Below are 24,249 nucleotides of genomic sequence, written 5' to 3' on the forward strand. Positions count from 1 at the left end.
GATATACAGAACATTCTTCTTTAACTTGTAGGCTACTCACTGGAAGATGCTGCTCCTCCATCTTTTGATCATGCATGCATCTGGTAGGCTTGCTTGTTAATTTTCACTTTTTGAGCTGGCGATGAGATGAGAACCATGAGAGATTATTACAAAAATAGCCGTCTGACTTGATTACCGGTTGGTGTCTATAATTTGAAAACCTAAGCAATCGTTGCAGAAAATAATAATAATAAAAAAAAATGTGTATGTCCATGTGTTATTCCCGTGCACAGGGGCGTGTGTGGGCCATTACTTTCAGCCAGAGCGGATGGTTCTGCTTTCAGCTCGATTACGCCACCCTCAGTTTCCTGAAGTAAGTGGATAGGCTATGTCGAGCGACAGGTGAGTAGTAGGCTACAAATAGTTCAAATTAAGAAATTACCTATCTCAAAACGTTGTACATCTTTTGTTAAGGTAGACTGCGGGTAGAACTGTTTAAAGATAACGGTAAGTTTTCCGAGTTGATGTCAATGCGTTTGCCCTATGCACCTGAATTGCATTTGCGACTGATCACTGTCTACAAATGTTTCGTGGATTTTGGCTGGTATTGATCAATTCGTGGTTACTTTGCACAAGCATAGCCTCCTGTTTCTATCTGGTCTACCCAGGCCTTGAGCCATATATTGGAAATGACTCCGTCGATCGGTGGTTGGAATTCAAGTCGGTAGGACATTGTTATTCATATTTAGCAGTGCACAAAACTTCAAACATATTTATCGCAGTTCTGGATAACCTGTCCTGCTGTCGTTTCTCGCAGCTCCATGGGGGAAAGCTTTGTTAAAGACCTTCTTTCCATGTGTCTTCAAAGAATATCAATGGAAGAGGATGTCTCTAACTCCGAACTTGGTAAGTGGCATCACTTCTTACGAGGGCACTTTGATTACTTGACTATGGAAGCCCGGAATCTCACATTTTGAGATTTCAATCTCAAATTTTGAGATTGAAATTTAAAGGCACAATTTTATTTTAAGTAATAATTATTAGATAAAAAGTCAAAACTATGAGATACTCAATAATTTTGACTTTTTATCGCACAATTAGGCCTATGGCACTCATGACTTTCCTATCTCTTAATAATCATGAAATTCTCATAATTTTGACTTTTAATGTTAACCTCAAAATTATGACTTATTTTCCTCATAATCATGGCTTCGTATGTTATAATTATAACAGATTTTTCCCCCCCAAGTGGCAGAAAAAGGCTTCCATAAATAAGCTATTTGGTCTAAATGCAGTTATTCTGTGTCCAGATTCAGTGCACCACATAGGCCACCGTAAGTCTTGGTTTCCAGTTCCATTAGTTTGCTGTCTAATCAGCTACGGCCCATTGAGGAAGGGATTTAGTGAAGCCTTTATTTGTTGCACTTGCCAAGTCACTTACAAGGATAACAATTGGTGTGTTAAATTCTGTTGCTCTCGACCTTGCAGCTTCCTTCTCTTTAAGCTGAGGAGTTCTCTCCTGTTTTTGTTTGTTTTGTTTTTGTTGAAACAATATTTATTTTTTAAAGAAATGAGTGACATGGTAGAATCAGAGAAAATATACAATCTAGGCACCCTAGGCAGTGAAAGTACTTCAGACCTGACATGAGTTTGTTATATCTAATGATTATATCTTGGCTGGACAAGCTTCATAGGCCTAATAGGCTACCGATGACAATCTTTAGACATCTATTGCTGCCCAATCCACTCAGGGCAGATGCCAAGGCCCAACTAATACAATAACAGGGCACACAGTTTATGGACACTCAAATTGAAAAGGGAATGCTTCCTCTGTCTCTGTAAAGGCTTGGGTGTTCATCATCAGAAAAGGTTCTCATGGTCATCCTCCAAATACAGAGAGGCAAAACCCCCGTTGCTTTCAGCTTTCCCTTTTTTGCCTCCATTCTTTTACTCTTGTCATATAAAATGTTTTTCAAAGTAGCCTAATGTTTAAAACTTCTAGTGAAACACCATAACAGACATTGTTGCCCTTGGTTTGGTATGTAGTGAATGGCTGCTGTCAATCTCACACCTTTTGAATCAGTGTTTCTTCAGATGGCAAGGAACTTTGAGGTCACCAGAACGAAGTGGCTCCGTGCTGAGGTGGAGCTCAAGAAGTGCAGGGAGCTGCTGTTGAAGTCTGACGTAGTCCGGGCAGCATTAGAGGTCCAGCTGAAACATGCTCGTAACCAGGTTGATGTAGAGATCAAGAAGCGCCACAAGGCAGAAGCTAACTATCAGTACCTGGTAATCTAGTGGTTTCCCTTGGTTTTACATTGAATCAACTATCGTAAATATGTGTGGTCTATTTTAAATGGGTGGAATTCTGATGCCTGTGTTCCTGTGCCATTTGTTCCACAGGAACGCCAGATGAAATTGATATGTGACATACTGGTGAATGACAGTAAGTCGAGTGCATGTCTCAATGATGAACAGAGATCTATGCTGGCCAACTTCAATCATAGAGGACTTACTGTTCCACAGCAGAAAGGCAGACGGTATATTTTTTTATATCATTCTGTGTTGTGTATTTGGCGAGTGAGGTAAAGGTTGTGAGTAGTGTATGAAATCAGCCAAATATCTTTACAGGTTGTCCATCATTGACGAGTCCTCATTCCTCTCACATTCTGACATTAGTTATGATAAAACTGACGATGATCTGGTATGTTTTTCTCTTTTCTCTCTTCATTCATTTGTTTGTTTATTTATTCTTTCATTTGAGATATTCTGACTTGATAGTCTACCATAATCTACAAAGTCAGCCCATCATTACCACTGATTTCATACGAGCGTCAAAGCGTCCTATTAATTAAGGACGTGTGTCCCATAACTCCTACAGGACTTGGATACAGCCGTGCTGAAACCTCTTAAGTCAAGAGCGCGAGAGAAAAGGGTAAGAGAGGTCCCAATGCACTGTCTACACAGCCTCTCAGTCTGATGACCGTGTTGTGTGGTTACTGTGATGGCACAGCTGTGATGGCATGAACTCTGGCTGATTCCAGCGCTCCTCCATGGGGCCCAGTGCCCACACTCAGAGGCGAAGTAGAATAAATGGCCGGTCAGGAGATTACCTCGGAGCGAGGGCAACAGACAAAGTAAGTAGACACAACTCTCAACTGCCTTGTTTCTTCCCACCCGTTAAAGTCTTAAGTTATAGCAGTCTTCTTTTTTGGAGATATGCCATAGTAAAACTAAACTTAAAAACAACTAAACTAACACAAACTGGGCAGAAAATGGCAGGGAATATAGTGTGATAATTTGTGTTTAATGAAGGGCAATTCAAATGCTCCTGTAAGACTTAAGTTTCAAAAACACAGTGGGCAATTTAATGTTCCCTGCAAACCGAAATGTGCAGTTAAACTATGCATTTTCTCAAAGCACACCCCATTTTATGGGTCCACAAATGTTTTTTTTTTGTTTTTGCTTGTTTTTTCAGGCATAGTGAAATAAAAGTTGGTCTCATTATTTGGGGTGGGGGAGGGGTCAGTTCCTCTGACTGTGCTTCTACTTTCTGCCTGTTAACAAAGCATTAACACTTCATCGTGCCCCATGAAACCCCCTGCCATTTCCATCCATTTCTTTCTTGAAAACTGTGCTTCTATTGTTGGGAGTAGTGGGGTGTCATGTCCCATAAGAGAGCTCATTCATCAGTCCCCAGACTCCGCGCATGGCATCATCCTCCCCGTGCCCACCTCTCTGTTCAGGTGGAAACACCAGTGGACCATACCCAAGCTGTGTGTGTGTATGACATTGCCCGCTCCCACTTGGGTGACAAGGACCGCTGAAATGGAACAAGGCAATTCAGCACTTTGAAAAAGTCCATCTGTCCTCATGAGAAAGTGAATGCAGACTGAGTAGGGCAATGTGACTGCACAGTGTTGTGACCTGAGAGAGAAGGTGGGAAGACACAAACTCCCATGAGGCTGTTTTTTCCCCCCTTCCTGTCTTTTCAGTCTGTTCAGGAAGTTGAGACGACAGTAGTGAAGGCGTCGGTCAGCACTCCAGAGAATGGAAGTTCGATTCAGCTGGTCATCGACATAACTCAAGAACCTACTGAAAGGCCTCGTCGAAATCACATCTATGAGAGGTTCCCATCTGTCTCTGGTAAGGTAGTCATATGTCACATATGTAGTCCGTATACATGTGTATAGTATTTTGCTCAGGGAAAATGCATTGTACAAATGTATGTATATAATGCTTTCAGATCAGACCTCTGTGTGGTGTCATGATGAATCCAAAATGGAGGCCCCGTCTGTAATTGAGATGGAGATGACGGCTGTAGAACCCCAACTGCCAGAGACCCCGACTCCTCCTGAGGACAAAACCCTCCGTCATGTTTTTCTACCCAAAACTGTAAGATAATGTTCACTTTTGAGAAGTTTTGAAACCTACTATACTTTTGTCAGTACTGTAGCATTGACATTTTGATCTCAGGTTATCAGACCCGAAACATGTTTGCCTTGTGGAAAACGAATCCGTTTTGGCAAGATGGCGATGAAGTGTCGTGACTGTCGGATCCTCTCCCACCCCGAATGTAAACACCTGTGTAATGAGTCTTGCTCTCCAATTGCCCATGGCAACCCTCAAGTTACTGAGGTAATTTACCCTGCTATTTACACATGAGCTCATAATATTGGTGAACATTTTGTCCCTCATTTTGTTTTTCTTTCTCCTTTTCAGGACACCCTGGAAACCTTTGCTCCTTCTACCCACCCAAGAATCCCCGTGCTCATTATGCAATGTGTAAATGAAATTGAGAAACGAGGACTTAAGGAGGTAATGTTTGTCTCTACTGTACATTGGACTGTATTGGTGATGCCACAGAGAAACATAACTGAACATGTTATTTGTGTGTGTGTGGTGCAGAGAGGGATTTACCGTGTGCCAGGAGGAGAACGTATGGTCAAGGAACTGAGGGAGAGGTACTTGACCAACAAGGGCCCGCTGTTCCTCCACAAAGTAGACGATATCCATGTGGTCTGCGGCCTCCTCAAGGACTTCCTGAGGAAACTCAAAGAGCCTCTGATCACGTTCCAGCTGCACCAAAAATTCATGGAGGCCAGTGGTAGGTCTGCCCTCTTCATCCATAATAAAACTGCATTTGACTCCGGGGGTTACCTTTTACAGCAGTCGTGGTGTCCGGGTCACGTTCTTGCCAATGCTGAGACTTGGGCATCAAACCTGGCTTATAAACATGCATATGACTCATGTTTTTAAATGGGGGATTGACAGGATTTGTCATTAGTGCATACATCAAGGTTATGGTTTAATTTGAAGATCAGACTTGAATAATCAACAAGTAATCTTCTCTCAGCGCATTTGCTTTCTGCATATTCATATCTGCCTTGTCTGTGTACTTGAAGGAAGGTTAAGTGGTGCATTTAGGAAGCATCAGATGTCTACAGTGTTTAAATCATAGTAAGTATATCAGTTTTGTAGCGACAATGAAATGCAGGGTCACCTCAGGGTATAGCGCCTCCCTTTTTAAATGAGAAATTAAAATGGATGTTTGAGGGAGGGCCACATCATCTAATTTGCAAGGCCACTAATGGAAGAAGCATACAAATGAGAATTATGTCTGGTTCATGCTCTTTGATTTCTAAAGCTGGTGTGGCAGCAGTGATTGTTTTTGTTGTCCTTTATTCCAAATCCCATAGTCCTCAGCCATGACAGGAATGCTATACATTTTAATTCTGTTCACACCCTTTTGTGAAAAGGGTTTATTTCCTTCATTGTCCTGGATGGCCTGAAAGCAATGGATTATTTGTCACAGAGATTGCAGAGGATGACAACAGTGCAGCAATGATGTTTCAGGCCATAGGAGAGCTTCCTGCTGTCAACAGGCAAACGCTGGCTTTCCTCATGCTGCACTTGCAGAGGTAACACTGCTTACTGAAAAATGCCCTCGAGCCCTTTTATTGCGGATTCTTTCTATTTAAACCACACATGTAGAAATGTGCATTTTGGAATTCAGTAATTACGGTTTATGGATCTTTATACAGAGTCATGCAGAGCCCACTGTGTCAGATGGATCTTACCAACCTGGCCAGAGTGTTTGGGCCTACTATCATTGGCCACAGCATGTCCGAACCATCACCAATGACCATCATGAGTGACACCACCACACAGCCCAAAGTCTGTAGTGCTGTATTTATCCAAAGATTGTTAAGGCGGAGCAAGATGGCATCGGAAGCCACTTCCGGAAATCCGGAAGACACAAGATAAGGGGGAGGGCAAAATCCCCCTTGATGCAGAGCGGAGGCAGTGTCTGTTCCATTGCAGTCTATGGCCTCTGCTCTGCATAAAGGGGATTCGGTTTCCCGAAAGTGGCTCCTGATGAAATATCAGACATCATATGTTTTTATTTGGTGATGTATGATTGAAATGACCTGATTTTAACGGTTATCATGAAGGTTACAGCTGTATCATTGCTATGCATTTTGCCCTAAGTTTTCTCAACGATAGATTCTAAGGATACAAGGATGTTTTATTTGTCACATGCATATGATTATTAATGTAAAGAAGTGACTGTTGTGTTGAAAATGGAACTTCTCATTCTCTTTCCTAGGTCATGACAAGGTTGCTGTCTTTTAGTGCTGAATATTGGAAAGGCCTCATGAGAAACGAAAGGAGTGTCGCATCAACTCCAATTGATGCAAAAATCTACTTTGAAGGAAAAAGCACTGATAGGGGTAAATATATTTTGACAGCGTATCCTGCGAATACATTTGTTAGACCTTTTGTAAATGTATGTTCCTAGCCGTATCCCAAATGAAGTTCTCTTGGACATCTCACCGGGACCTACTTTCTTGTACTCTGTTCTCTGTTGTCCCCATCCAGATCGCATGTTTACACCGGTCATTTCTCCTGAGACTGGGGCTGGGGCCAAGGGTCCTAACACCAGTGCGCTAAAAGGAAGAATTAGGACCTTTGGCAATGCTTTTGGCAGCTCGTAAGTTTTTATCTCCAGGTCTTTACAAATGTTTAGTAATTGCTGTTGTATAGCATCATTCAGTTACAACCATGATTGCCTTCCCGACTGCCATTTTCCATCTAACTCTTTCTCAGAGGCAAGCAGAGGCCTGAACCAAAAAAGAACCGTTTCTTTACCTCCCCTAAGTGATGCAGAACTGAATGTCTTGCATCGGCGTGACTCGCACTTCATTCATTATTTTGAATAAAATAAATGGCTTTATGGTCATTTGAATATTGTGTATGAACATCTAAATAAATAAAATAATATTTTACAATTTTGGAAGCATGTAAACATCTTGGCCAGCTTGAATATTTACCAGCAAAGATGTGTGTACAGCATGCTGAATATTTTGGTGTTGGATTGAAATAAAGTGTATACTTCTTGCAATGAAGTTCCGTAATCTTATTTTTTTTTCTTTTTTTTTACTAATGGCGGAATGATTAAACAATTAAATTCTGTGTTTCAGTGAGCTTGTTTTATGATCATTTTTGAGGGCAAAAATCCATCCTCTCCTCTAATGTGTCAAATGGATGTTGATGGATTTATCTACAATCTAAATCAGCCGGCTCAGTACAGAAAGGGTAATACAATATGTTGATTGCTTTTCTGATTAATGTGTGTGATTATTGTGGCAATAAAACCACCAATCAAGGCCTTCAATGACATAACAAATTGTGATTCCAATACTTCCAATATCCAAAAGAAAAAGTTTGTGTGGGTGTGTGAATATGCACAAATGATTACAATTTAACATTGTCAATTGCATTTCCCCCCTGCATTCTAAAGTCTCTTGGCACTCAGGTAGTAGCTTGGTTTATTTTACACTGCAGGTCAAAAAAAGTTCAAGTTTTCATGAAGGCCTCCATTAGCCTTTCAACATAATGACACAATGACATTTGATGAAGTTCAACAGATTCATCATTGCGACGATGTAACACTGCCAGAGTGATAAGAACTTGATAAACTGACTGAATGACAATTTCCCCAACATTATGCTGTGTCTCCCCAACAGTGGTTTCAACATTTGTTTTACACTACTAACCGAAGTGTGTTTATAATTAAACAATCGTGTAAAAAGGTTCCAATCCCGCATGCCAGTACAGAACAGTCACATTCATTTTCTGAGTTGCCCGATTCCTCTCCATCTACACAAACATTATTGCACCTTTCAAGTGCCTTCACTTGCATGAGGTAAACTTTGAGTGCAACTTCAATGCCTACTAGAAACTGTGCATTATGTATCACATTCTGCTTGTCACATCGCATTCTGATGTACTAATCCCTGTAACTTCAACAAAATAATAAGCCAATAGTGATCACATATTCCATAAAACTGAAAAAAGTCCACTAAAGAATGATTTGATTTTTGAAGCTCCTATTCAGGTCTTTATGAGGAAGGACGATAGAATTCAGTATGATTACTTCAGATGGGATATTCACATTGCAACCTGTTGAGATAAAAAAAAAATATTAATCTTAAATATGCACCTACTCTTTTTTTGCCTTCCTTTCACCAACAAAGCATGTTTTAATAAAACCATAACTTGAATAATCATTTTCGCAATAGAATAAATAAATGGGATGCAATAATGCGATAATGTCATAAATGAAATAACTATAATGCAACAATGATCAAAATATCTTTTCAGTCATAAACATTTCTCTCAAACCAACACTAGCATACCGGTATATATACATTTGGCTGAAGCAATGCCATGTCTTTTAAAACTAAATTACAGATGATTATTGTTCCTTGGGAAGTGTGACTTATTCACGTATTGACTCTGTGGACTATTTTCTGATAGATGAGAATTGGGTCTAAAAGACACCGTCCACTGCTCAGAACAGGAGCTCTAACGGGCACATAAAGGACCCCATTTCCACGCTTCAGCACACTGAACTAACTCATTACACACTCTTAATGAGCTGCACTCTACACGTGTGATCTGGCTGGTCAATCTGGAAGACAAGACAAGTCCAGGTGCGGCTGGAGAATGAAGATCAGGCCTCTAGTAAGAATGACTGGTCCCATTCTTTCGGCTCACTACTTTTCCAATGTGTGTGTGTTTGTGTGTGTGTGGCCTATTTATGTATTATTTGCATGTTCCTGAACATTTTAGATTGTTTCAAAATAATACACACACAAGTGAATCAGTGAACTGTGCATGAGAGTGTGGCAGGTGATAAAGCATCTTTTGACAAACACACAAAAATGAACTCACCCAGAATGGTTATTGATGGAGTGAGTTTCCCCTCCCTGAAGAGAGTCTCACTGTCTATTTTAGCATAGGGGTCATTTGGGTTGGGGTCGCTGGGCGTGCCCTCCACCCTTGACCACTTCCCTACAGTACTATCCCATCCTACAATGCTGTTCAGCACACAGCTGTGGTCCTGCGGAGGAGCAAAGACTACAGTCAGATACACAGTGGACACTATCTACCCAGTTTAAACAGTGATACGATTTAGCATGACTATGTGCATTTGTTAAACAAGTTGCCTACTGAACCAGAACTTATCCGTTCAGTGTTAAAACAAACAGTACTAAACAAACTTCAACTGAATATTGCTAAATGCTGCAAATGGTTGGCAATAACAGCAAAAAGCTGACTAGGTAGTAGGCACTGCCTTAAACCTGCCTGTAATGTGGCCCCATGGAGGATGATGGATTCTCTCACGCGTACTCCTGCTCCTATGGTCACATCGGTCCCTATGGATACGTTAGGTCCAAGCTGACAACACATAAGAGATGCTTTTGTTACGTAATCATAATACCCTCCAATGTTCCAAGTGCCATTCCCTCTATCACCAAATTCATCAGCTAAACTTACCACTGCTGTCGGATCAATATTAGCTGTCGGATGAATGTAAACATTTCCTGTAAGAAAAGCGAGTATGGTCAGCACAGTCTGATTAAACACTTGAAAGAATAAAATTCCACATTGTTGCTTAAAAATACTTACCACTTATCTTGGGCCCTCCATCTTTATTTGCGGCCAGCCTCTCTGGATGCGTTTGATGGTACTGGTTAAGATACAGTCGACTGGCATATATTGCAGAACTTTGAAAATACAAATCAAAAAGGTAAATTGATCTGTGCGGTCAATCAACAACAACACAATCAATAAAGGCCGACAAAAGAGCGAGTGGCGAAGCAGGACCCACCCAGCTGATTTGATCTGGCTCCAGAAGCGGTGGGTCTTGTAGACGTAGAGTTTGCCCTGGCCTGCCAGCGCCGTGAAGATGTCCTGCTCCAGACGGATCACCTCGGCCCGATGCCAGCCGTTCGACTGCTCGTCCCTGATGGACAGAACTCACTGGATCAGAGCAAGTCTAAAACGCATTCACACTGCTTTCAAATGTCAATGTTTAACACTGACAACAGGCAAACACGCAGATGCTGAAAGCAAGTTCAAGCTTGCCCAACAGTTAATCCAAGCTGGTTGCAGGTTAAACTGAGAATGCAGTTAGGTTTCCCCCCCCCCCCCCAAATCAAAAGGAAATGACGATACACCACGTTTTATATTTCAACAACAAATTTAAACAATTTTGTTTTGGTAAACACACTACAACAAGCATATCACCTTGACACCTACTTTAGCTTAGCTACATACATACATGGTAAGTTCAAGGCAGACACCAAACCACAATTGCCAAACCGTGTCACATTCCAACACCTCATCTAGTACGCTATGCACCACGCAAGTGGATGTCGCACCAAACTCAAACTACAAGCAGACAGCAGAAAACAACACATCTGATACTACAACCACCACAGTACCAGGTCACTCCAACTTACCCCTCATCGGCATATCTGATGGTAGCGATCAGCAAACAGAGTGATGTAAGGTAAGAGGAGGGGGGGTAAGACAAATGAAGAGACTGATAGGATGGAAATGACTGAATGAAAAAAGAAAAGCAAGGATAGCACGGCGGCGGCGGCCCACACAGGGGCCCGTCCCACTCACAGAAGCATGTCCTGCTGGTTCTTCTGGAAGACGGCTCCGATGTGCTGGAATATGTCTGGCGTGAACAGATACAGCCCACAGTTTATGATATCACTGACAAACGTGCTGGGCTTCTCCACATAATGCAAAACCTACAAAAAGGGTTAAACAATGAATATGTTATTTATTAAACAAAATGCAGCAGATCATGTAAAATGTTTCACAGTTCATTGATATGGAAAAAATGGTCAATTCCTCTGGTTGTACAATTTAAACTGACTAGTTGTATTCTATAAACTGACTAACTAAATTCCAAATCCAATATATCCATTATTTGCAGACCAATTGGTCAAAATGACACAAATATGCAGTGCTTAAATGTTTCACTGATTAAATAATGATCAATGAATTTCAATCTCAGTTTTTATGCATCTTCGCATGCTTTCAGTCTCCACACGTATTTTGCAAAAAGTTTATGCCGCTCCGGGAACAAAAACAAACAAGCAGCTTGGAGTTGCTTGATGACCAGTGAGCACATTCCACAGGTTTTTATTTAGTTGAAGTTTTCAAACTGCTCAAAATTCTTATACCATTAGCCTGGGCGAACCCAGACGGACCTGTTAGCAAACTTTAACTTGCTCTGCAGGTTGGTCTGGAAAGTAGCCAATTTGCATCTGTTTCAGAATGAGTATTTTCCTTGGAATTGACTCGAAGTAAACAACTCCATTTAAGATGTTAGTTTACAACACAGATGTGTTTGCTGAACATCTGAAATGATTTGGTAAGATTGAAGTGGACAAATTCAAGTTTAATTTCACTGTTGGTTACGCCTGTGGAAACAGGCACCATTGGGCTCCTTTCTAAATGGACCTGCAGTGCAAATTCAAATCTGCTGATGGGTTTGTCTGGGTTCACTACTGCAATGTATTGCATGAGCCTTGAACTACAAATAAACTAGTGCTCCAGTAATTCAGCTAGACAATCATTTTTAGATTTCTTAGCTTCAAATTCAAAACCTGCCGCCAAAATAGCCAAAACTGTGTGGAGGAGGCGGAGCATTAGTGCCTACAAATCACAATCAATTCTGAATGATGTATACAGGTTTTGAGCAACACATACTGACATCCAGGCAATGTCTGTTCCAGGGAAGACCTTGAATATTTCAGGAATACTAAGCCAAAATGAATTCCGCACATATTTAAACCCAGGTGCTAAAATGGCCTCTCTGCAGTCCAGATTTGTCAAATTAGATGCATAATGGAATATGATTTTAAAACATGTTGTTGGCATCAAATTCAAAATGAACATATATTCTTCTTGAAATAGTCCAATTTTTCATTTTCATGGTATGTTTCATTAATATTTGGTATGTTGTCTAGGTCCTTTTACTGCTAAATATGGGTTTACACGATTTGTATATTTTCACATTCGGTTTTTATTTACATTTCTGGGGTTGTAGAATGATACAAAGGGCACCGAAGAAAGTCTCATTTATTTACTCATAGTTGATGGCACATCTAGGAACCTCTATTTTGTTAAAGACTATAGGAAAGATATAGGAAATCTACTGGGAGACATCGATTGGAGAGCTGTTTGGGTCAGTGTCTAGTCTGGCTATCACCATACTAAGCTCAATCTTTTAAGATTGAATATTAGTATGGGGAGGCTGCGCTTTGTTTCTACTGCACAAGAGGCGTGATCAATGGGCATCGTTAAAATGACTCTGTACGCTCCGTTCCATAGTCCTTCAACCAATCAGACCAACGATCCGGTGCGTCTTTTGGATAAGCTATTTTCTGATTGGAGCCAAAGGTTCTAGCAGGGAACAGAGGAGATAGATATGCAGGTTTCCAGCCTGAGCTGCCGGGCAAAATCCAAATTCACCGGAAGCTCAGGCAGGGTTCATCCAGCCTAGTCAATGTCACCAGTTCGTCAAAGAATCCGAACCATCAATTTATTCACTCTAATGTCACCGTTCCTATTTGCAAATGCTGTGTATACTTCTCTATGTTGAAAAATAAATAAACACTGCATTACAAATAAACCAGTGCTCCAATGCGCCTTTTGGGCTTACTCATTCACATGGGCACAAAATGTCCATTCCTGATGGTAAAGAGCAAAGTTAGCTTTCCAGAGGTATTGCAGAGGAATTTGGGATATTTCCAGAAAGATACACAAAGTACAGAAAACCATTGTTGCCCTCAATTGTACTGGATTAGAAGGTTTTTTTGTTTAATTGCAACTGTGTTGCAACTGCACTACACAGACTTGTTAGATGTGGCCGCTATGGCTGAAATAACAGACAGTTAGTTAAGGTAGAAATATCTATTACTGAATGTTAGGAGTGAATAATCATGGCAAAACCAAAACTATCAGTAACCTGTTGAACACAGACACTTGAAATTGTGTAAATGTACCTCATTTGTTTGCTGGTTTTCCACAATGCATCCATAGTTCATGGACTGTTTTCTGTTGGCCTGTGAACACAACAGAAGGTTGTAAATAGCCTGAATACAGAAACATGCATAGACAATATTTCAGAAAGAAGTATCAAATGCAACAGCTGAACAGTTATGCTTAGAGATATCCTCATGCCTATACTAAAACACATTGTCTACCATAACACCAATTAAACTCTCAATCAGAGATGGATAAACATAGTGCATAAATGTTAATGCATAAACCCCCCATCTCTTTCATTGTGGCTATGGTATAGTTATGGTATTAAGGCATATGTCTATCCTTACAGTAGTCCCGAGAATGACGAAGCTGTATGCATCTCCATGCTCCTTCTGAAACGCCAGCATCTCAGGGAGTGGAAACTCTGAACACACATCAGCATTCATGACAAAGAAAGCCTCTGGAGCTCCAGACAGGATCTGATCTCTGAAGTGATAGATGCCTCCACCTGTCCCCAGAGCTGCATACTCTTGCAAATACCTAGAAGGCAGGATCTTGATATTTATTTCATTAGCTCAAACAAACATCAAGAAACAAATGAAACAGATGACCTATATCATAATATATGATAGGAATTATATCCAAGTAAGATATGATGTTGACTGATGTAAGACTGTTGATGTAAGACTGTTGAATTATACAAGTAAATGACTTGGAATCCATGACTCACCTGATGGAAACTTTAAAGTCTTGTTGAGCACACATCAGGAATCGATTGAGCTCCTCGTTTGGCTGGTAAAATCCAATAAGCAGGATCTCTTTCATGTTTGGTATCTACAAAAAACAAAAATCCTGGTCTTGTCATTATTCAATCAACATTCCCATTATGTTAAACCTAATATCCCATGACAATACAATCAATCAATTGCACTTGGGGCACTATATGCACTATAGGCAGATGACCCAATACTTTTGCCAATATAGTGTATGTCTAATAACAGTATGTTAGTTGAAGCTTGAGGCTCGAAAGCAACTTCACATACCTTTGCACACGCCTCTATGTGATGCTGCAACATTGGCACGCCTGCCACTGGAAACAATGGTTTCGGGACTTCAAACGACAGCGGTCGAAACCGGGTTCCTATTTTAATTGTATAACACAGTACAAGTTTATGAACTCTTCGCAATCACCAAGTCTCAGTGTTTACAGAGTGGTAAATAACACCATGTTGCAACAGCTAGGTAACTTGTAAATGACTGTAACGTCACTGCTATCCTAGAACGGAGGATGCAGGATTGGAGACATTTGCAAGGTTTCCAGCTGGGGTCAGGGGTCTTTTAGTGGCGTTACTGACTATGGTTAGTTAGTTAGCAATTTAGTATAGAAGTGTGGTTCATTAGCCATCATAGATATGATTAGCCATGGCGAGACAAACTTTGGTTGACGTTAGCTGCTAGTTGGTTCTGGCCGATCACACATTTCATAAGCATCTGGTAACCACATTTGAGCAACCATAAATGTAATGGCACACACACAACTTCAACAGCAGAGTGGTTTGTCTCACCTTTCTGCGGACCTCCGATAAGTATGACCGTTTTCAACATGTTGACTAGCCAAGCTAACGTTAGCTATCCTAACTGTATTGGTGTTAGCGAGGTGGATCAGTGGCTAGCTAGAAGCTATGCCAATATTTACAGATGTCCGACTGTTTTAATGAGTTACTGTCGGCGTTACTAACATCACCCACTGAAATTGCCTCCGAGTTAACGTTATATCGCAGGCCAACTAAATGACAACACTTTACTAACGTAAAACAGTTTTCAGAATGGCGAAAGGCTGCCAGAGAATTGCATCCGCACACAACAACGCAAGCCAGCCCCGTCAGCCAGACCCTTCAAAATACAGCTGGGCATTATGGGAGATCTGCAGGTATTTACAAAGTAACTTCACTGACGACTCGAGCGCAGCAGGTGGATAAGAGGACTGCTACATAGTTCTGTTGCTGTCAGCTGCATAGTTACGTTGATGTTATGATGTCAACCGTTAGGCTAACAAAGACATAATTTATCTACCACATCAATAGATCCGCCTATTAATCGTCTGAACAATCTAAAATAAAATGTGTTAATTTGGCCCCAAATAATAATAATGCATTATCCCTAGGCTAGACAAAAGAGTCATCAACAACCTTATATCAATTTCAATATCAATAAAACATGTCACATGTCTCTGTGTGGTTCCCAAAATTCTATAGCCTAATTGGGGATAAAAAAAAAAATAAATAAATAAAAACTGTAAAATTGGGTAGGCCTAGATGTAGGCTTACACTATGTGGTGAAATGAAGATTAACTCTGAAAGGTCTGCCAATATGATTTGATGTAGCCTAAAGGAAATAACTCAAATGTATGGAGACCCCGAAAGGTCATGGTGGGAATTGTTTTTTACAGGTGAAAATGTATTGTTCCCTCACAAAACTTTTTGCGTTTTCGTGCAATACTTTTTCATTCCCAGCACAATCTTATTGAGAGGAAATGTGAAACTATTGAGAGGGAATGCAAGGAGCTAAAGAAAATGAATGCCCACCTCAATAATAAAAAAATATATTTTGCACCATAACAATGCAATGGTTTATTCAATTCCAAAAAACCTACACTTCCATACCTGTTAAATCCTGTCGCCATCAGCACAGCCATTGGTTGTGTTGAATGCTCTATCTGTCATCATATAAAGCCCGCCCTATGCTGGATAAGCGATTGAGATTGGTGTCTGGGTTTTTGGAACATTGGAAATGAGTGTCAAAAATGGCCTCCTTACCAAAACTGACTTGCAGAGCGATTTCAGATTCTCTATCAGGTTCATCTGGGTTCCCCCAGGCTCTGTAAACTAACTTGTGATATGGAGAATGGTGAGCATTCACAGCCATAACCTACCCATCTACAGAGAACCAACCTTGCAACTTCACACTTCCTTGACTCTGAGAACCACAAATTGCTTTGCGCCAGTTATGCAATATCCTATCCTGTATGACATTTGCAAAATCAGTTGACATGGCTCTTTGGAGATTATCTTGTCAACAAATCCACATGTGCCATGTCCAGGGGGAAGGGTGTAAGCCATGATGATGTTATGACAGATGTTTAAAATACAAATACTCCGCAACTGTAGGGGGAGCCCAATAGAAAAAATAGCTAGATAAATAGAAACTGCAGTGATACCTTTAATGCATGTTTGAATTGTGCAAAAGACCAAGTCTATGCAGCACTGCATGAAGTCGAATGAGCATAATGTAAATGAGAGATTTGTGATGCAATTCACCCATGACAATTTCCATCCTATGGCCATTAAGACAGGGAAAGGCACAGCATGAAAAGTCTGCCCCCTAGTCACATTGACATATTTTACTCAAAGCCAACCAGAAAAAACAGATAACACATAACAAGTGACACATAATTTGTTAGGTACACTAGGTTTGGGTATTTATAGCGACTAGCTCTCTAGCCCTCTAGCCCTCTAGTCACAATATATTATATTTTACTTATATATTTAAATATTACTGATATTTTGCTGTTGTGAATAGCAAACTTCTTGTGACTTATCCCCCCTGTTCATTAAAATGCTTTTGTTGTGGAGGTGAATGATTAACAACAGGCAAAAACTATCTCCAAAGAGCTATATCTACTTACAAGGTGTTTCACGACTCTCATGAGATTTGTTGGGCCACATTCTTGAGTTGCATGGCTGGTTTTCAACAATAAGGCTGCTGTATATAGCTATAACGATTTGGCTATTACAAGTTCATTTACCATCAAATTGGCTTTGTAAAGGTGGAAATCTTGCATAGTGTGGGCTACCTTTAAGTGAAATATTCAACATTCATAAACATTCATATAAACCCTATAACCTATAAATGGAAGCTCATTTAAGATATTTTGTTTCTCGCAACAATAACTCAGTAAGATAAATAATGAGAAACCCTGAGTATCTCAAAATAATAAGCTTTCTGAAATTATTATATTTTGAGTGTTTTTGCATAACACTGGTGGAAACGGGCCCCCATAGCAAGAGGGTCTTGTTGCATGCAAAATTGAAAGAACCTCTTTTTCTTGATTGTTGTTGTTGTTGTAGTTGTTATTGTTGTTGTTGTTATTTGTAGGACGGGGTGTTGTTGTTGTTGTTGTTGGTGGTGGTGTTTTTTTTTTGGGGGGGGAGGGGGGGTATCAAAAGTCATAAAGTGTAGCCTACTATGAGTTTCTTATCCTGGAGAAAGGCATCACAGAAGACAGTACCGAATGACTCAAAGCCTTGTCTTCATTAAAGAATGCCATAGCCTTGAAAGACCTAAGCAATATATTTGCCTCGCTTCTGCTATGATCTGATTGAATCCTTTCAAAGTCCATGTTTCCATTAACTTCAAAGCCACACAAAAGAATAACCACAGTGTGGTTATTTTTGTATGAGGCACATTATGAGGATTTAATATTTCCCTTTCTAAGAGAAGGAAAAATGCAAGTCTCTGATTCACAGACTATTGCGCAGCAAAAGGAGACCAGGACATGATAGGAGCGTTCAGAGGGGTAAGAGCGAGAGAGCTTCTGACAAAGCTGCTCCTGTGGGCTACTGATAAGCTCCTAATCCACAGGGGCTGAGAATACAGAGGAGTCTCGGAGTCCATGCCTGGCTAGAATAGAGATGAGGATAGATTTTTCTCCACACACACAGCTTTTGACCCCGCTGTTGTCGCACCCAGTGAATGTTCCTTTCGCAGGACAACTTCATGCAAAATGCAGTGAATGGTGCATCTAGTGAACATTGCTTTATTTGTATCACTGTGAAGGAGATTTGTTTTAATTTCTTTAGGATTATATCCCCATATTATAGCCAAGACATGTTTGCTTGGCTATCAACAGGCCTTTCAACAGATAGGCCTACTGATTTTACTTGCATTCTATGTTTAGTTACTCAAGCTACAATATAAGTCAAGTAGGATTTCACTTTACAGAAGTCTTCTAGGTCTACTACATCTTGGAAGGTCCAACTCACTTGAAGAGCGTCTCTGATAAGCCCTTTCAGGGTGCTCTTGCTCCACCTACTGGTAGATTGCAAGCCTGCGTGTGGTGAATAATAGCCTACAGAAATCCGAACTGTAACGTGAGACAGAACAGAAGTCACAGGTAGCCTAGCGAGGAAACTTCTAGGTAGGTCCTAATTTGTTTCTCAAGACAACAAATTTGGCCTATTATATTTGAACGTTACAAAAAAAAAAAAAAAAAAAAAAAAAAAAGTTTTCATTTAGCTCATCAAGATCAAGCTGATGCAAATGAAGCTCAGATAAACCTATCAATAGATCATAAAGGATGCGGTTGCCATAGGCGCTCAACGTAATTGGCGCATCTTGGCCCCTGTATCCAGGAAATGCCGAGCACCAGGCATATCATCTGTCAATGGGGCCATTCTTCGCACTGGAGAGCCACCACTTCAAGGGAAAGGAGTTTGTTTAGGTTCTGCAATTTGTACAAAAACTGTTAGGAGATAAGTTGGTAAGTGATACATTTAGGCCTATTCCACAAATCGATGGTTATTCCTGTTGTCCCATCGTAGTCTACTCAAAGGTTTGTGAAGGCTAGGCTATTTGTAAGACGCGTGGAATACAAATGTGTTTGTTTTGGCGTGTGTTCTTGGCAATTACGCATTAGGCTACACAATGTAGGCTACGTCTTCTTGCAACTTTTATGCTATAGGCTAGTTATCCACGTTTTTGTTAGTGAGCATTTCTATTTCATTAAAATCATCTAGGCTTTCGGTAATTTAATGCAGTTTCGTGTGCACCATCTTGCCTGGGAGAAATTGGATTCCTCCCCGTGTCAGTTTGATAGTGGTGGCTGTAAGGTTAGCAGACAAGAAGCCAGTGCAAGAAAAGACGTGTGAGTTTCTGTATCTGTGAAATTAGATGTAAAACATTAAAGAGCCTGGAATAGCATGGAGTAACTGTCTTTCTTTCTTTAGCAGCGCGTAGGCTATAACATAATGTGGAAATCCGACTTACCACCCAGTTATGAAGAATCCAGAAATCACCCGTACAGCCATCAACATGGCATGTACCCTCAGCCTCCCGGATATGGGTACCCAGCCTACGGAGTTCCACCTCAGCCAGCAATGCCCTATCCCGGCCAGTCAGGCGCCCAGCCACACTCAGGAATGAGGCAGGGGCCTGGCTTTCCATCCATTATTCCCACATTTCTGTCTTCGCCAAATGCCAACAACAGTCCAAACATGGGTGAGTTTGAACTATTGAAAATGTACTTTGAGCATAACAGTGTTAACCTGCTGTAGGTGTTGTGAAGATTGTGGAAAAGAACATATTTGACTTAGAACAGCAAATACCCCAATCAAAATGGCTCTGTTTGCATGCACATGTATTGGCATATGCAAACAATGTTATTTAAAGCTAGACCGATGTTCCTAAAACTTTGTTTTCAGGGTAGGCCTAGAGTGCATTAGAGTGCACTATTTTTGGCATGCCAGGCATTTGATACATGTAATCTGCCTCATTATCTGGTACTGTTTTGGTTGATATACCTACACATGAGTTGTGTTTTTCTCAACTTTTCTGGTTTATATGCCATAGGAGAGACCGACGGCTTTGCCTCGGCTGGCGTTTGGGAAAGTCGATCAGTTCGTCATGCATTCATACGGAAAGTGAGATAAAAGAATGTCTTATGTCTGCTTGTTTTATGAAATACAGAGTATAATTTTGCTATGGCATAAAGCCTTAATACTGTGATGTAATGCTGTTATAATGACAGAAAGGGTGTTTTGTCCCAGAATAATTTGTGCATGTGTCATTCTTTTAGGTCTACTTGATTTTAGCAGCTCAGCTGATTGTCACTGGCTCTATCGTGGCAGTGTTTGTTTTTGTGTAGGTATCAAAGGAATCCTGTGAATCTGTATTGTTTAGAACATTATTGCCCTGTAGACATAATACTGAGATTTCCTGTCATCATCTTCCAGTCATCCCGTTCGTCTGTTTGTGGTCCAAAATCCAGGCGTGTATTGGGCATCATTGTAAGTGTTGAGTTCACCCTGTCTAATGGCAACCCTAGCTCTGAGTAATTCCGAAATGAGCACACCTAATCAATGTTGGGTAAACTGTTAAATGGCTTTTGAATATCAAACAGAGAGGGACATAATTAACATGAGATACGCTGACTAAGGGCTTTTGTTTGGCTGACTCTGCGTTTCTCTGCGGCTAGTGCTCTTTACCTTGTGACCTACCTGGTTCTGGTATGCTGTGAGGGGCCTAGGTGAGAAAAATATGTAATGTCTACTCTCAAACTATGATCTATAAATGAAAGCATCAACTTCTATGTCCTAGTCTCACCTTTGGCTGTCATGTTTTTTTTGACAGGAGACGCTTCCCATGGAATTTGGTCCTCCTCTCTGTTTTTGTAAGCTTTACCTTTATCTTTATTTATTAGCTGTTTTTTTTATTATTTCATTGGGATACATGCCAGCTTGGCTGGCAAAGCTATTTTCCTATACAGCATTTTCCAGATCTCATTTCAACTTACTATTAGAACTCAACCTAATAGTGTTTAGAAGTCTGTGTTTTTTGTAGAATTACTGCTCAGTTAACTGCATGTTACGTATGGATGGATTTGTCCACAATATGTCCTCTGTTTTGTAGACACTTGCCATGGCTTACATGACAGGGACAATATCAAGGTTTGCCACTGTTCTTTCACTATTTGATGCACAGAATGCATGTAATGTTGTCTCTCAAAACAATGTAGTATGACATCTATTTACCTCTTCCATGTGCTTACAGTTACTATGACACCAAGGCAGTGTTTCTGGCTCTCATAATAACTGCTATCGTGTGCGTCATTGTCACCATCTTCTGTTTTCAAACTAAGGTACAGTTGAGAATGCGAAACGTGTTGTATCAAGGCTTAGTAGCCACCACCACTCGATCCAGTGTGAATGTGCCTTTGTCATCAGTATCAGATGGCCACTTTGTCTGGGAACACAATGAGGCACTGTGTCTTTAAACATGCATGGCATTTTGGGAAATAATCACTAGCAGTTGTCAAACAGTCTGATGATGTAACTGAACTTTTTGTTTGCGATTTCAGCCTATGATGGGAAAAAAATGAATAAATTGGTGTGGTTCAATATGGCAAGCCCCATAACCCTGTGTATATTCCTTTGTGTCTAGTTTGGTGATTATATAGTGTTCATGATTTAATTCTGTTTATGAGTATAATTTCACATTAGTGATATGATTGTCCACAGGTGGATTTCACCTCTTGCACTGGGCTCTTCTTTGTCCTTGGCATGGTTGTACTGGTCACAGGAATCATCACAGCTATCGTGCTCTCATTCCAATATGTAAGTCAGCTACCCACCTTCACAAGATAGAGAAAATATTTTGTAGGGCTTATGTAGCCCATAATATATAGCTGTTAAATTGCTGCAACCGCATGTCCAAGATGTAGATCTTTTCCCTTAAAACAACTGCTTCTAACTCATTCAGATGCCACACTTTATAAATGCAAATCTGTCGTGTGCCCAGCACACCTAGCACTGCACTATGTAATGTTGTTGTTACGGGTCAAAGCATGACCCTTCTCATCGGTGTCAGACGAATTGGGCAACCCCTTGGTGCTAAATGGTTATCCAGTATGTTGCAAATAGACAAAAAGGCTGAAGTCCTACATCATGTTACTTTAAGGGTTAATTGTCCTTTCCTGTGCAGGTACCTTGGCTTCACATGCTCTATGCAGCAATTGGAGCCATTGTCTACACACTGGTGAGTTTTCAAATGGTCTTCTTACTGGGACATGTGTATATGATACCTCCTCTCTACAAGTTAACACGTTTTTATGTTCTGTTTCCTCCTTCAGTTTTTGGCGTACCACACCCAGTTGCTCATAGGAAACCGATCTCATGCAATCAGCCCAGAAGAGTATGTATTTGGAGCGCTGTCGCTCTATGTTGACGTTATCCAGATCTTTGTCTTTCTTTTACAACTCACTGGGTCCTCGTCAGATTAGTCGGATGACCCCATCTCCAAGAAAGAGAGAAAAAAAAGTGTTTTAAATTACCTCATGAGTTGGTAGGTCACCTATCTGAGCAAAAGTGTTTCTAGTATAAATATATAGCATGTTGTATTGGTAACCATTGCACTTTATAATTTATTGGCATACTTAATTAGCAATAAAACCCATTGTAACCAGTACTGTCACCTATTACATTGTAGCTACCGTAATTTCCTGACTATTAGCCACGGCTTATACATTGAGTTTGTAAAATTTCTTCAGCTATGAGGTTAATACAGGGGGGCAGTTAATATGGTGTTAATATGGTTTTGTTTCATTTAACTTGCATAAAACACTGTCCTGCGGCTTATACACAATGCGGCTTATATGCGGGAAATTACTGTAAAGTTCAGTTTTGAGTCCACTATTGTTCTTTTGTCAAATATGATAAGTTATTTGTCATTTTTACACTTCGCTCTTACTGAAAGACAAAATAACGTTTTTGTATTACTATGGTAATCTGATATAAACAAGAGGATTGTGGAGTGATTTTTACGATTGCACATTACGATGTGGACAGTTATTGCAGCCCCAGCTGTGTTGTGACTGGCTGGGGCACCTGCACCATACGCCGGTGACCTGGGTTCGCGGCCCGTGGTCCTTTCTGGACTCCACCCCTGCTCTCACTCCTATTCGCCTCCTGTCACTCTCCACTGTCACTATGATTAAAGGCATAAAAAAGCCCAAAAATACAGTTGTCGCTGAAATTGATGGTATTCTCCCACAAAAAAAAATTTGTTCATTCCATGTGTAATGCAAATTAGACTTCAATTATGACAGAATATTTTAAATAAAACTAATGAAAATGGCACTGACAAAGATGGTGGTATCCTTCACATAATGTGTATTGCACAACCTTTAGAAGCAAAGTATCCAACAAAGCTTTTTGTATCTGGTGTTCTTTTCTTTATCTGGTGTTCTTTTTGTCTCTGTACATAGAGCTGGTGTGACTGCCAAAAACCTTCAATTTCGTCTCATTAATCCAAAGGCCATTTCTACAGAAGGACTGACTTGACAATATGCATTTTATCCAGTTCCAATCTGGCTATTTTTTTCTTTTTTTTTTCTTTCAATGGTGGAGTCATCCAAGGAGCCCATTGTTGTCCAAAAAGTGAACAATGGTGTGACCAGATACAGATATACCTTGACCTGGAGCTCTTTCAATGGGCAGGCACTATCTGTCTATAAAGTCTTCCCTCTTGCAGCCACATCCAGTGTGGTTGGCTATTCTCATGCGCACCTTAAACTTGTTAATAAGTGCCACTGTAGTCACTCAAACATAAAGCTGCTTGGAGATGTTTTGATAGCCTTTACACTTATGCTCGTCTATAATTGTCAACCTTTTCCTTTGATTTCCTTGTTCTATGTTCATTTAGATGCACACAATGTTGCTTTTCTCAATTTAAATAGGCCGAATACCTGAAAACAAGATCAAATACATCTGTAATACTAATTAAGATAAAACTGTTTTATATATAATTGTAATTCAGTCATTTATATACCAACAAATCTCACTGAGCCATTTTGAAATATCAAGGTAACAAAGATGCCTTTTTAAACTCATTTCTCTTACATACCAAAGGCATGCAGCTACACATTTCACCATTCTTTAAATAATCTGGAAGGGTACCAACAATTGCAGCCACAAGTGTGGTCATACCCCCGTCTTCATACAACACTGTAGAACCCTAATTATGAAATATTTCATGTCATCTCAAGATGAAGACACATCATAGAATCGCCTGTAGCCTATCCGGAAAATGAGAAAAATTGGCTCCAAATCAACCATCTACATTTCCTGAATTTCGTAT

General features: G+C 40.4%; 3 protein-coding genes across 8 annotated transcripts; 2 read left to right on the forward strand and 1 right to left on the reverse strand.

The window, feature by feature from the left end:
• The first annotated feature begins 320 nt into the window (after nt 1-320).
• si:ch1073-416j23.1 (rac GTPase-activating protein 1) lies at nt 321-7,385 on the forward strand. 4 transcript variants are annotated; one of them, XM_062534061.1, is made up of 18 exons: nt 365-381; nt 648-703; nt 797-885; nt 2,063-2,265; nt 2,380-2,516; nt 2,608-2,680; nt 2,858-2,911; nt 3,021-3,113; nt 3,972-4,122; nt 4,223-4,371; nt 4,453-4,614; nt 4,699-4,794; nt 4,885-5,083; nt 5,792-5,897; nt 6,021-6,153; nt 6,587-6,710; nt 6,859-6,970; nt 7,087-7,385. In XM_062534061.1, exons 2-18 carry the CDS (start codon nt 669-671, stop codon nt 7,139-7,141), a joined length of 1,971 nt encoding a protein of 656 aa, XP_062390045.1. In that variant the 5' UTR covers nt 365-381; nt 648-668; the 3' UTR covers nt 7,142-7,385. The 4 variants fall into 4 exon arrangements, with proteins under 4 accessions (XP_062390046.1, XP_062390045.1, XP_062390044.1 ...); XM_062534060.1 differs by lacking the exon at nt 365-381 and adding an exon at nt 431-486 and having other exon boundaries at nt 621-703; XM_062534062.1 differs by lacking the exon at nt 648-703 and having other exon boundaries at nt 321-381.
• A 134-nt stretch (nt 7,386-7,519) lies between these two features.
• Nucleotides 7,520-15,229, reverse strand: gmppaa (GDP-mannose pyrophosphorylase Aa). 2 transcript variants are annotated; one of them, XM_062534063.1, is made up of 13 exons: nt 14,904-15,229; nt 14,382-14,479; nt 14,069-14,172; nt 13,686-13,878; nt 13,356-13,415; nt 10,960-11,090; nt 10,791-10,805; nt 10,157-10,291; nt 9,955-10,052; nt 9,823-9,869; nt 9,631-9,723; nt 9,217-9,385; nt 7,520-8,442 (listed from the first exon to the last, which is right to left on the reverse strand). In XM_062534063.1, the coding sequence occupies exons 1-13, from the start codon at nt 14,941-14,943 to the stop codon at nt 8,342-8,344; spliced, it is 1,284 nt and encodes a 427-aa protein (XP_062390047.1). In that variant the 5' UTR covers nt 14,944-15,229; the 3' UTR covers nt 7,520-8,341. The 2 variants fall into 2 exon arrangements, with proteins under 2 accessions (XP_062390047.1, XP_062390048.1); XM_062534064.1 differs by lacking the exon at nt 10,791-10,805 and having other exon boundaries at nt 7,527-8,442; nt 14,904-15,228.
• A 3,558-nt stretch (nt 15,230-18,787) lies between these two features.
• Nucleotides 18,788-23,948, forward strand: LOC134077768 (protein lifeguard 3). Of its 2 annotated transcripts, none has more exons than XM_062533409.1 (12): nt 18,788-18,877; nt 19,344-19,614; nt 19,966-20,036; nt 20,192-20,256; nt 20,349-20,402; nt 20,591-20,641; nt 20,746-20,785; nt 21,025-21,062; nt 21,166-21,253; nt 21,633-21,728; nt 22,096-22,149; nt 22,244-23,948. In XM_062533409.1, the coding sequence occupies exons 2-12, from the start codon at nt 19,365-19,367 to the stop codon at nt 22,391-22,393; spliced, it is 957 nt and encodes a 318-aa protein (XP_062389393.1). In that variant the 5' UTR covers nt 18,788-18,877; nt 19,344-19,364; the 3' UTR covers nt 22,394-23,948. The 2 variants fall into 2 exon arrangements, with proteins under 2 accessions (XP_062389393.1, XP_062389394.1); XM_062533410.1 differs by having other exon boundaries at nt 18,829-18,877; nt 19,347-19,614.
• The last annotated feature ends 301 nt before the right edge of the window (nt 23,949-24,249 follow it).

Source organism: Sardina pilchardus, chromosome 4 (genome assembly GCF_963854185.1).
Source record: "Sardina pilchardus chromosome 4, fSarPil1.1, whole genome shotgun sequence".
Lineage (NCBI taxonomy): Eukaryota > Metazoa > Chordata > Actinopteri > Clupeiformes > Clupeidae > Sardina > Sardina pilchardus.